Source organism: Oncorhynchus mykiss, chromosome 7 (genome assembly GCF_057628025.1).
Source record: "Oncorhynchus mykiss isolate SJ-2025 chromosome 7, ASM5762802v1, whole genome shotgun sequence".
NCBI lineage: Eukaryota > Metazoa > Chordata > Actinopteri > Salmoniformes > Salmonidae > Oncorhynchus > Oncorhynchus mykiss.
Genome location: NC_143028.1, coordinates 83189234 through 83202286, shown reverse-complemented (window position 1 = coordinate 83202286; position 13053 = coordinate 83189234). Strand labels below are relative to the sequence as shown.

The window sequence follows — 13053 nt, the reverse complement described above, 5'->3', positions numbered from 1 at the left end:
GAAGTATCGCGTTTGCTGATGCACACAGGAGACCCAGTGTGCATATGAACTGTGTTGACTTTCATACACAAACTGCATTCTCAGGTAGTCATAGACAAGCCTCTGAATTGGTTATTATTTGAATCTAACAATATTATATACATATTTAGCCATTTATTTGAGCTTTTATTTTTATGTTAAAAGCTAAATCAAAGTTATTTTAAGTTCACTACAATGCAACTCCGCACTTCACCACAGGGTGGCGGCATAGTATAATTTATGCGAGTAGAAGCTCAGCTGGGGCGCTCCATTTGAGAGGAAACAACATGGTGTGGGGGGCAGGAGAACATCAGGGGGGAGAGGATGGTGATGACAAGGACAGTTTTTTGGTCTTTTACTGATTGCATGTGGGTGTTTTCACGTGCAGGGGATTGCATTCCTCATTATGTTTGTGCAAGTGGAATTCAGCAGGGGAGAATGTAAATTAAATCAAATGTTATTGGTCACATATTCAGCTAAATACTTGTGTTCCTAGCTCCAACAGTGCAGTAATATCTAAGGGGCGTGCTCCCTCCTGCTGTTTCCTGAAGTCCACGATTAGCTCCTTTGTTTTGTTGACATTGAGTGAGAGGTTGTTTTCCTGACACCCCGGGCCCTCACCTCCTCCCTGTAAGCCGTCTCGTCATTGTTTGTAATCAGGTCTACTACTGTTGTGTCGTCTGCAAACTTGGTGATTGAGTTGGAGGCGTGTGAGGCCACGCAGTCATGGGTGAACAGGGAGTACAAGAGGGGGCTGAGCATGCACCCTTGTGGGGCCCCAGTGTTGAAGGTCAGCGAAGTGGAGGTGTTGTTTCCTACCTTCACCACCTGGGGGTGGCCCGTCAGGAAGTCCAGTGCCCAGTTGCACAGAGCGGGGTTCAGTCCCAGGGCCTCAAGCTTAATGATGACCTTGGAGGGTACTATGGTGTTGAATGCTGAGCTGTAGTCAATGAACAGCATTCTTAAATAGGAATTCCTCTTGTCCAGATGGGTTAGGGCAGTGTGCAGTGTGGTTGTGATTGTGTCATCTGTTGACCTATTGGGTCGGTAAGCACATTGCAGTGGGTCTAGGGTGTCAGGTAGGATGGAGGTGATATGATCCTTAACTAGTCTCTCAAAGCACTTCATGATGACAGAAGTGAGTGCTACGGGGCGGTAATCATTTAGTTCAGTTACCTTTGCTTTCTTGGGTACAGGAACAATGGTGGCCATCTTGAAGCATGTGGGAACAGCAGACTGGGAGAGATTGAATATATACGTGAACACACAGCCAGCTGGTCTGCACATGCTCTGAGGACGGGGCTAGGGATGGCCGTCTGGGCCGGCAGCCCAGCGAGGGTTAACACGCTTAAATGTCTTACTGTCACGCCCTGACCTTGGTTTTCTTTGTTTTCTTTATTATTTTGGTTAGGTCAGGGTGTGACATGGGGGATTATATGTTCTGTTTTATATGGTGTTCTGTTTTATATGGTATCCTGTCTAGGGCTTTTGTGTGTTTATGAGGTTGTTACCAGTCTAGGGGTTCTGTATGTCTATGTTTGCCTTAGATTGGTTCTCGATTAGAGGCAGCTGTTTATTGTTGTCTCTGATTGGGAACCATATTTAGGCAGCCATATTCCTTGAGTATTTTTTTTGTTTAGTGTACTTCGTGTAATTTATTTTTACATTAAAATGATGTATTCACATCACGCTGCGCTTTGGTCCTCCGATCCTTACTACTCCTCCTCGTCGGAGGGCGAAGAAGAGCGTGACACTTACTTCGGCCACGGAGAAGCAGAGCCCATAGTCCTCGGTAGTGATTCTTAATTATATTGTTGACATGACAAAAAATCATATCCAAAGTAAAGTGAACATTGAAAAGATATTAGATTAAATATGCATCCAAATTGAAAGACTTAGTGTTTGTGTTTGTTGTTTCAGTCAATTGAAACTTGATCCATTTTTATGATCTGATTTGATTGTGGTGATGTTCCATAATGTAGTTGTAAAAATTGCACCAAAGTAAATTAAAATAATAATTTTAAATACACATATTTGGCTGGTAAATAAAACATTGTGGCAATAGGTAAAATAGATATAATCAAATCAAATGTATTTATATAGCCCTTCGTACATCAGCTGCTATCTCAAAGTGCTGTACAGAAACCCAGCCTAAAACCCACAAACAGCAAGCAATGCAGGTGTAGAAGCACAGTGGCTAGGAAAAACTCCCTAGAAAGGCCAAAACCTAGGAAGAAACCTAGAGAGGAACCAGGCTATGTGGGGTGGCCAGTCCTCTTCTGGCTGTGCCGGGTGGAGATTATAACAGAACATGGCCAAGATGTTCAAATGTTCATAAATGACCAGCATGGTCGAATAATAATAATCACAGGCAGAACAGTTGGAACTGGAGCAGCAGCACGGCCAGGTGGACTGGGGACAGCAAGGAATCATCATTTCATTCATTCATTGCCGGGTGGAGATACGCCACAATTCCAACCCAGACCCCGTCAAGTCTGACCGTTTGGTCTGATTAAAGTGTAGGATAACCTTTCAAATGGAGACCTCCTCTCTGCCTTGATTATCTTAACTAATCAAACACTAACAACCACACACACACACCACATTAAACATTAAACACTACATCAACTAGTACTTAGCGTTTAACTCTATACCTGAGAAGTTTCCACCAAGTCAGCCAAGACAAAATACCTTGGGAGAGAAAATTGGTCTTTGAGTGCGCAGCCCATAATGATGCTTATAAATAGACTTACACCATTCTGGTATACATTCACCAAATTCCCAGGTTTCCCTAAATAAATAAAAAAGAAGTGGTTAGAACATTCCTAGAATTAGGAATTAACCAGGAAATATAAAATACAAAATATTTCAACCGTATCTTAACGTTGTGTAGAACAACAACGACAACTAAATGTATGCAGAGAACGTGGCACATCCAGAGTAAATGTATTAATAGCACTTGTGCCTCATCTGATATGGGACAGGGTAGTAGAGCACGGCACGGGAATTTAGGTCATGGGCTTGAGCAAATTCTTTTGTGTGTTTACTGGGTTTAAATCTGCTACTACGAAACGCAAATACACTCGTACGCACGTACAACACACGGTCACGCACAAACAGCATGGGAGAAAGGAAATTCTCTCTCTCTCTATATATATAAATAACTAGTTATGTCAAACAGAGTACCAGGGGAACATGAGAGCTGAAACGAGTATATATATCTCTATCATCAGACAGAGAGAGAGAGAGAGTTCCACACAGCAGAAGTGAAATGAAATGACTCACTGAATGAACAACGTCAAAGGTGAATAGAGCCCAGAGTTGATTATTCCTTTCATACCATGGCTATAATTTAACACATTTGTCGCTAGAAATTACTGAATATTTGGTACAAAAATGACTTGCAAGTTTAGCTAACCAGACTATGAGTCCCTAGTTTGCCATTGTGAAAATCTAATTCAACAATGACAATGTTTTCCAATTCAACTTTAGCTTTCAAAAAAGCAACTGAAACACCTAACATGTAAGAGTTAACTATAGCCATTGAACTCTACTGTGCAAATATACAGTGCGTTATAAGGAAATAATGAATGCCCTTCAAGCCAATCAGAAAGCAGTATTCAACAATGTCATGGTATAATGTAATATAATCAGAATATATCAAACTGAATTTAAACAGAATATATAAATGTTTAATACATATGGACACCCAAATCCTATCGGCTGTAGCAAGTGCAATGACATCAAATCTAGTATAAAAAAAAAGTGTGAAATGAAAAACTGGAAGTACACCTTATGAAGCCTTCATATAGCATGCATAAAGGCTTCTTATACCTTACATAAAGATTCATAAGCACGACATGGTGCCTTCAGAAAGTATTCATACCCCTTGACTTAATCCACATGTTGTGTTACAGCCTGAATTCAAAATGGATTCAATATATATTTTTTCTCTCACCCTTATCTACCACGCAATACCTCATAATGACAAAGTGAAAAATGTTTTTAGAAATTGTGCTGTTCTTAGGCACAGCACAACCCGGAGACACTCCCTAGCCGTGGTACATTGGCCATATCTCACAAACCCCCGAGGTGCCTTATCGCTATTATAAACTGTTTACCAACGTAATTAGAGAAGTAAAAATGTCTGTTTTGTCATACCCATGGTATACGGTCTGATATACCACGACTGTATATAAGCATCCAGGGATCAAACCACGCAGTTTATAATTTGTAATATGCCTTTGTTGGTGATTATGTCTGTATCAGCTCTGAGTCGTCTTGGGTATGTCTGTATCAGCTCTGAGTCATCTTGGGTATGTCTGTATCAGCTCTGAGTCGTCATGGGTATGTCTGTATCAGCTCTGAGTCGTCTTGGGTATGTCTGTATCAGCTCTGAGTCGTCTTGGGTATGTCTGTATCAGCTTTGAGTCGTCTTGGGTATGTCTGTATCAGCTCTGAGTCGTATTGGGTATGTCTGTATCAGCTCTGAGTCGTCTTGGGTATGTCTGTACCAGCTCTGAGTCGTCTTGGGTATGTCTGTATCAGCTTTGAGTCGTCTTGGGTATGTCTGTACCAGCTCTGAGTCGTCTTGGGTATGTCTGTATCAGCTTTGAGTCGTCTTGGGTATGTCTGTACCAGCTCTGAGTCGTCTTGGGTATGTCTGTATCAGCTATGAGTCGTCTTGGGTACGTCTGTATCAGCTATGAGTCCTCTTGGGTATGTCTGTATTAGCTTTGAGTCGTCTTGGGTATGTCTGTATCAGCTCTGAGTCGTCTTGGGTATGTCTGTATCAGCTTTGAGTCGTTTTGGGTATGTCTGTACCAGCTCTGAGTCGTATTGGGTATGTCTGTACCAGCTTTGAGTCGTATTGGGTATGTCTGTACCAGCTTTGAGTCGTCTTGGGTATGTCTGTACTAGCTCTGAGTCGTATTGGGTATGTCTGTACCAGCTCTGAGTCGTCTTGGGTATGTCTGTATTGGCTTTCGCTTCAATTACTTTTACTCTATTTCTTTATTCACCAATGTCTTTAAATACCTTTAGTTATTTTTTAATAAGTAGAATGGCTTGTTTCATTTTATATTCTATTCCTACAGGCAGATCTGTGTACCGTCAGACCATTTGGCGCAGCTGTGTTGTCGTCCTCCCCATTAACTTCTATGAAATAGAGCTCTATCGCTCTACAGCACTGGTTGCGCCCTAGTGGCCAGTCAGGTGTAGTGCACAATGCTGTCCTCACACTCCCGGGGCACAGTGAGTGTGTAGCTGTGACAGGACAGTTTGTAGTTGTTCCCATCGTTGTTGTCCCAGTACTCAGCTCCCATCACTCTGTAACACACAGCGAACTCCAGCTGGGCTCCAGGCAGCAGGATGAAGGGCGGGACGGGCAGACGGAACCTGAAGACATCAGACTCTGGTCCTTCCATCTGATCCCGGTGGAGGGTAGCCACCCAGCAGGCTCTGGTCTCAGCACTGCTCCTCCAGTTAGTGAAGGAGTAGTGGATCGTCACCTCCTTGTTGAAGGCCAGGTTGAGGACCTGCACCTTGCCGATGATGCCCAGCTCAGAACACAGGACCTGGTCCAGAGAGACCATCTGCTCCACCAGGCGCTTAACGAACCCTGGCTGGGAGCCCGTGTTTTCGGGAAAGCAGGGTTTGAAGTAAGGCAAGGAAAGCTCCAGGGACCGCCCTGAGTTCATCTCAGCGCTCATGAGAAGTCTGGAGAAGACGTGGGGGGGAATCCAAGGCTCCTCTCCTTTGCTGAACACCTTGACTTCCTCCAGCTTCAGCCCCAAGGAGTCCACGAAGCGTACCTGGCGGTCTCTGTTTCTCTCGTGGACCGAGGGCAAAGACTGGGCCCTGCGTCTTATGATGGGCTGGACGGGAGGGTCACTGGACAGGTTGCAACTGAAAATGGGCTCCTTGGGGGGCGGGGGACGTGGGCTAGGGGGCCGGATCTTGACAGGGGCCTTGGTTGGCTCTGGTTTGGAGTCCAAGATGTCCGTCACTCGGATAGTCTTAGTAGTGGTCTGGCATGGGGTCACACTGCTGTAGCTGCTGGTGTTCTGGAGCATACCAAGAGACCATGCCCTATCTCTCCCTACCACACCTGGAGACATCGACTCTGGCCTCCAAGGAGGCACTGCCCTCTGCTCCCCTATCATGCCTGGAGACACAGCTCTGGGTTTTCCTTTGATGCAAGGAGACACTGTTTTCAGCCTGTCGTTGCCACAAAACCATGTCCTCTCCTTCTCCTTCCCAACGACAGCATGAGACACTGCTTTGGGCCTCCCCACGCTGGCCATGCTGCTCATCATCGAAACAGGACTGGACAGACAACACAACACAACACTGTTAATAAACTGTATAGCAGGATAACTAATGTCATCCAGCCTGAAGACTAGGTTATAGGAGAACCAACACAACACTGTTAACAAACTGTATAGCAGGATAACTAATGTCATCCAGCCTGAAGACTAGGTTATAGGAGAACCAACACAACACTGTTAATAAACTGTATAGCAGGATAACTATTGTCATCCAGCCTGAAGACTAGGTTATAGGAGAACCAACACAACACTGTTAACAAACTGTATAGCAGGATAACTAATGTCATCCAGCCTGAAGACTAGGTTATAGGAGAACCAACACAACACTGTTAACAAACTGTATAGCAGGATAACTAATGTCATCCAGCCTGAAGACTAGGTTATAGGAGAACCAACACAACACTGTTAACAAACTGTATAGCAGGATAACTAATGTCATCCAGCCTGAAGACTAGGTTATAGGAGAACCAACACAACACTGTCATCTTATAACTGTTAAAACTCTACATGCTCACAAATAACATGCTATAATAACATGCTATAAGCCCTTAAAATGCATGTAAATATAGCAGCTTAGTCAACGTTAAAACATAGACATGCAAATAGATCTGTATGTCTACCTACCCAGTAACAGTATCCCTTTAACAGAGAACCAAACACCATTCTCTGTTTCACCTGCCCTGCCCTCTGTACTGCTGTCCGAGCTGACAACTTGTTGTATTTCTGCTACTCAAACACATGACCTGCTGCTCTGATCCTAAGCCCCAACCTCTCTCTGCAGCTTCAATGCATCTCTCTCTCTCTCTCTCTCTCTCTCTCTCTCTCTCTCTCTCTCTCTCTCTCTCTCTCTCTCTCTCTCTCTCTCTCTCTCTCTCTCTCTCTAAGGGGCTTTATTGGCATGGGAAACGTGTTTACATTGCGAAAGCAAGTGAAATAAACAATAAACAAAACAACAACAACAAATACCAACAAAGGGAATTAAACAAAACGAAGCTGAAAACAATCAGACAAATAATATTATTAAATAAATATTATATTACTAGCGGTTAAAAAATGTACTATAACATTTAAAATGTCATATAAACAATGTGCCAATAGTAGAATACATGAACGACGGGGGGAATAAATGGGTGGCTAAATATAGGTTGGATTTACAACGGTGTTTCTGACCCACTGGTTGACCTTTTCTTGTGGCAGCGGGTCACACATTTTGCTTCTGGGATTGCACACTGCTATTTCACCCAGTAGATATGGGAGTTTGTCAAAATGTGATTTGTTTTTCGAATTCTTTGTGGATCTGTGTAATCTGAGGAAAATATGTGTCTCTAATATGGTCATACATTGGACTGCAGGTTAGAAAGTGCAGCACAGTTTCCACTTCATTTTGTGGGCAGTGTGCACATGGCCTGTCTTCTCTTGAGAGCCATGTCTGCCTACGGTGACCTTTCTCAATAGCAAGGCTATGCTCACTGAGTCTGTACATAGTCAAAGCTTTTCTTAGCTATGGGTCTCTCTCTCTATCGCTCTCTCTCCCTCTCTCTCAGCTTCAATGGATGCCCCCCTGCCAACACCCTTATGGAGACAAATGTTAGGTTTAAATGTCAGGACAAGACCAATTATTTCAGGTTCCTTTTCCAGCAAAATACCTTTCATACACTTTCATGTAATTTACAGACCACTGGGTATAACTGGTTGCTCATAGTGGGTTATGAGAGTAACACGAATGCACACAGCAACTTGATTGTAATTTTGTTTAAGTTATTCATTGCCTTGCTTCAGCTTTGATGTGCTCAGCCTTTTGACATTGGGCTACATGAGCCTCCCATTGGGTTTTAGGAAAGAGTGGAACGTAGTGTGTTCTGTGCTGCTGGCGCATGGACCCAGAGCCAAAAAGAAACTATATATAGCAAGTTGTCTGGTTTTTCCACAAGGCATGTTCTATAAGAGGTGAGTGGATTCAGCTATTATACACTCGTTGCTGACAGGTGTATAAAATCTAGCCCTCAGGTCTCTCAAGGTCAGCTAACCAAGGTCAGTATTGGTTAGCCGTGTTCTGGCCCTCAGGTCTTCCAATGTCAGTATTGGTTAGCCGTGTTCTGGCCCTGTCGTCTCTCAAGGTCAGCATTGGTAAGCCGCGTTCTGGCCCTGTCGTCTCTCAAGGTCAGCATTGGTTAGCCATGTTCTGGCCCTGTCGTCTCCCAAGGTCAGCATTGGTTAGCCGTGTCCTGGCCCTCATGTCTTCCAAGGTCAGCATTGGTTAACCATATTGTGTCCCTCATTTCTTCCAAGGTCAGCATTGGTTAGCCGTGTTCTGGCCCTCAGGTCTCTCAAGGTCAGCATTGGTTAGTCTTATTCTGGCCCTCAGGTCTCCCAAGGTCAGCATTGGTTAGCCGTGTTCTGGCCCTGTCGTTTCCCAAGGTCAGAATTGGTCAGCCGTGTTCTGGCCCTGTCGTCTCTCAAGGTCAGCATTGATTAGTCGTGTTCTGGCCCTGTCATCTCTCAAGGTCAGCATTGGTTTGTCGTGTTCTGGCCCTCATGTCTCCCAAGGTCAGCCTTGGTTAGCCGTGTTCTGGCCCTGTCGTTTCCCATGGTCAGGATTGGTTAGCCGTGTTCTGGCCCTCAGGTCTCTCAAGGTCAGCATTGGTTAGTCTTATTCTGGCCCTCAGGTCTCCCAAGGTCAGCATTGGTTAGCCATGTTCTGGCCCTGTCGTCTCCCATGGTCAGCATTGGTTAGCCGTGTTCTGGCCCTCAGGTCTCTCAAGGTCAGCATTGGTTAGTCTTATTCTGGCCCTCAGGTCTCCCAAGGTCAGCATTGGTTAGCCGTGTTCTGGCCCTGTCGTTTCCCAAGGTCAGAATTGGTCAGCCGTGTTCTGGCCCTCAGGTCTCTCAAGGTCAGCATTGATTAGTCGTGTTCTGGCCCTGTCATCTCTCAAGGTCAGCATTGGTTTGTCGTGTTCTGGCCCTCATGTCTCCCAAGGTCAGCCTTGGTTAGCCGTGTTCTGGCCCTGTCGTTTCCCATGGTCAGGATTGGTTAGCCGTGTCCTGGCCCTGTCGTTTCCCAAGGTCAGAATTGGTCAGCCGTGTTCTGGCCCTGTCGTCTCTCAAGGTCAGCATTGATTAGTCGTGTTCTGGCCCTGTCATCTCTCAAGGTCAGCATTGGTTTGTCGTGTTCTGGCCCTCATGTCTCCCAAGGTCAGCCTTGGTTAGCCGCGTTCTGGCCCTGTAATCTCTCAAGGTCAGCATTGGTCAGCCGTGTTCTGGCCCTCATGTCTCCCAAGGTCAGAATTGGTTAGCCGTGTTCTGGCCCTGTCGTTTCCCAAGGTCAGTATTGGTTAGCCATGTTCTGGCCCTCATGTCTCCCAAGGTCAGCATTGGTTGGCCGTGTTCTGGCCCTGTCGTTTCCCAAGGTCAGCATTGGTTAGCCGTGTTCTGGCCCTCATGCCTTCCAAGGTCAGTATTGGTTAGCCATGTTCTGGCCCTGTCGTCTCCGAAGCTCAGAATTGGTTAGCCGTGTTCTGGCCCTGTCGTCTCCCAAGCTCAGCATTGGTTAGACATCTTCTGGCCCTGTTGTCTCTCATGGCCAGCATTGGTTAGAAGAGTTCTGGCCCTGTCGTCTCCCAAGGTCAGCATCGGTTAGCCATCTTCTGGCCCTCTTGTCTCCCAAGGTCAGCATTGGTTAGCCGTGTTCTGGCCCTCAGGTCTCTCAAGGTCAGCATTGGTTAGCCATTCCCTTGTTAGGGAAGATTCAGAATTTGTTGGTAACATATGTAAGATGTTTTTATATTCATCAAATGGGTGTAAGTTACTTCTCATCAGAATGGTATTTTTGTATAATGCTGTGGCGAGGTTGCAGTTATCTGTTCTATGTCAAAACTAAGTTGCATGGGCCACAGAGAGGGGAGAGGTCAAAGTGTCATCATGTGTAAACATATCTTTTACTCCCTATCTTTTTCTAGTGGGGAAAGGAGGGTGGCAGTGTCTGGAATCATTCTCATGCTCCCTTTTATCTTAACCTATAGCCTCACTCTCCTCTCTGTGAGTTTGTATTTAGAGTGGGTTGTATCTAAATGACAATTTGATATATGCCTGTTGATATGGAGGATTGGTTTATGGTTCTGGGGTTTGGGAAAGGAGACAAAGCTGAACGATGAATTATGTCTATGCTGTCTGACTATGTGTGATCTTTGCTATAAAGGATCCCATTTTGCCATTGTGTGGAGACTCTCAACTTTTCATTAGAGTACTGAACTGTTGAAAGTCAAAATGCTATAGAGCTGATATAATTAAAGATGGACTTTTATAACTAACTCTGACTTGTGTGTGTGGTTTGCTCCCATGATTTGGTAAATAGAGGACATTTCCACGACATTAGTCTTATTCTGGCCCTCAGGTCTCCCAAGGTCAGCATTGGTAAGCTGTGTTCTGGCCCACATCTCACCCAAGGTCAGCATTGGTTAGCCGTGTTCTGGCCCTGTCGTCTCTCAAGGTCAGCATTGGTTAGTCGTGTTCTGTCCCTGTCGTCTCTCAAGGTCAGCATTGGTTAGCAGTGGTCAGGCCCGGTTAGCCATGTTCTGGTCCTCATGCATTCCAAGGTCAGTATTGGTTAGCCATGTTCTGGCCATTTCGTCTCCGAAGGTCAGAATTGGTTAGCCGTGTTCTGGCCCTGTCGTCTCCCAAGGTCAGCATTGGTTCGACATCTTCTGGCCCTCATGTCTCCCAGGGTCAGCATTGGTTAGCCGTGTTCTGGCCCTGTCGTTTCTCAAGGTCAGCATTGATTAGTCGTGTTCTGGCCCTGTCATCTCTCAAGGTCAGCATTGATTAGTCGTGTTCTGGCCCTCATGTCTCCCAAGTTCAGCATTGGTTAGCCGTGTTCTGGCCCTGTCGTTTCCCAAGGTCAGAATTGGTCAGCCGTGTTCTGGCCCTGTCGTCTCTCAAGGTCAGCATTGGTCAGCCGTGTTCTGGCCCTCATGTCTCCTAAGGTCAGCATTGGTTAGCCGTGTTCTGGCCCTGTCGTTTCCCAAGGTCAGTATTGGTTAGCCATGTTCTGGCCCTCATGTCTCCCAAGGTCAGCATTGGTTAGCCGTGTTCTGGCCCTGTCGTTTCCCAAGGTCAGTATTGGTTAGCCATGTTCTGGCCCTCATGTCTCCCAAGGTCAGCATTGGTTAGCCGTGTCCTGGCCCTCATGTCTCTCAACGTCAGCATTGGTTAGCCGTGTTCTGGCCCTGTCGTTTCTCAAGGTCAGCATTGGTTAGCCATGTTCTGGCCCTCATGCCTTCCAAGGTCAGTATTGGTTAGCCATGTTCTGGCCCTGTCGTCTCCGAAGCTCAGAATTGGTTAGCCGTGTTCTGGCCCTGTCGTCTCCCAAGGTCAGCATTGGTTAGACATCTTCTGGCCCTCATGTCTCCCAAGGTCAGCATTGGTTAGCCGTGTTCTGGCACTGTCGTTTCCCAAGGTCAGAATTGGTCAGACGTGTTCTGGCCCTGTCGTCTCTCAAGGTCAGCCCTTGAGGTCAGCCGTGTTCTGGCCCTGTCGTCTCTCAAGGTCAGCATTGATTAGTCGTGTTCTGGCCCTGTCATCTCTCAAGGTCAGCATTGGTTTGTCGTGTTCTGGCCCTCATGTCTCCCAAGGTCAGCCTTGGTTTTCCGTGTTCTGGCCCTGTAATCTTTCAAGGTCAGTATTGGTTAGCCATGTTCTGGCCCTGTCGTCTCCGAAGCTCAGAATTGGTTAGCCGTGTTCTGGCCCTGTCGTCTCCCAAGCTCAGCATTGGTTAGACATCTTCTGGCCCTGTTGTCTCTCATGGCCAGCATTGGTTAGAAGAGTTCTGGCCCTGTCGTCTCCCAAGGTCAGCATCGGTTAGCCATCTTCTGGCCCTCTTGTCTCCCAAGGTCAGCATTGGTTAGCCGTGTTCTGGCCCTCAGGTCTCTCAAGGTCAGCATTGGTTAGCCATTCCCTTGTTAGGGAAGATTCAGAATTTGTTGGTAACATATGTAAGATGTTTTTATATTCATCAAATGGGTGTAAGTTACTTCTCATCAGAATGGTATTTTTGTATAATGCTGTGGCGAGGTTGCAGTTATCTGTTCTATGTCAAAACTAAGTTGCATGGGCCACAGAGAGGGGAGAGGTCAAAGTGTCATCATGTGTAAACATATCTTTTACTCCCTATCTTTTTCTAGTGGGGAAAGGAGGGTGGCAGTGTCTGGAATCATTCTCATGCTCCCTTTTATCTTAACCTATAGCCTCACTCTCCTCTCTGTGAGTTTGTATTTAGAGTGGGTTGTATCTAAATGACAATTTGATATATGCCTGTTGATATGGAGGATTGGTTTATGGTTCTGGGGTTTGGGAAAGGAGACAAAGCTGAACGATGAATTATGTCTATGCTGTCTGACTATGTGTGATCTTTGCTATAAAGGATCCCATTTTGCCATTGTGTGGAGACTCTCAACTTTTCATTAGAGTACTGAACTGTTGAAAGTCAAAATGCTATAGAGCTGATATAATTAAAGATGGACTTTTATAACTAACTCTGACTTGTGTGTGTGGTTTGCTCCCATGATTTGGTAAATAGAGGACATTTCCACGACATTAGTCTTATTCTGGCCCTCAGGTCTCCCAAGGTCAGCATTGGTAAGCTGTGTTCTGGCCCACATCTCACCCAAGGTCAGCATTGGTTAGCCGTGTTCTGGCCCTGTCGTCTCTCAAG

General features: G+C 45.7%; 1 protein-coding gene across 1 annotated transcript; it reads right to left on the bottom strand.

The window, feature by feature from the left end:
* Positions 1-2089: 2089 nt before the first annotated feature.
* On the bottom strand, positions 2090-7182 carry LOC110528688 (protein phosphatase 1 regulatory subunit 3D). Its single transcript, XM_036984332.2, has 2 exons — positions 6972-7182; positions 2090-6345 (listed from the first exon to the last, which is right to left on the bottom strand). The coding sequence occupies exon 2, from the start codon at positions 6333-6335 to the stop codon at positions 5229-5231; it is 1107 nt and encodes a 368-aa protein (XP_036840227.1). The 5' UTR covers positions 6336-6345; positions 6972-7182; the 3' UTR covers positions 2090-5228.
* Between the last annotated feature and the right edge of the window lie 5871 nt (positions 7183-13053).

Coding starts and splice junctions, on each gene's coding strand:
- LOC110528688 (XM_036984332.2), bottom strand. CDS start 6,335: ATGATGAGCAGCATGGCCAGCGTGGGGAGGCCCAAAGCAGTGTCTCAT.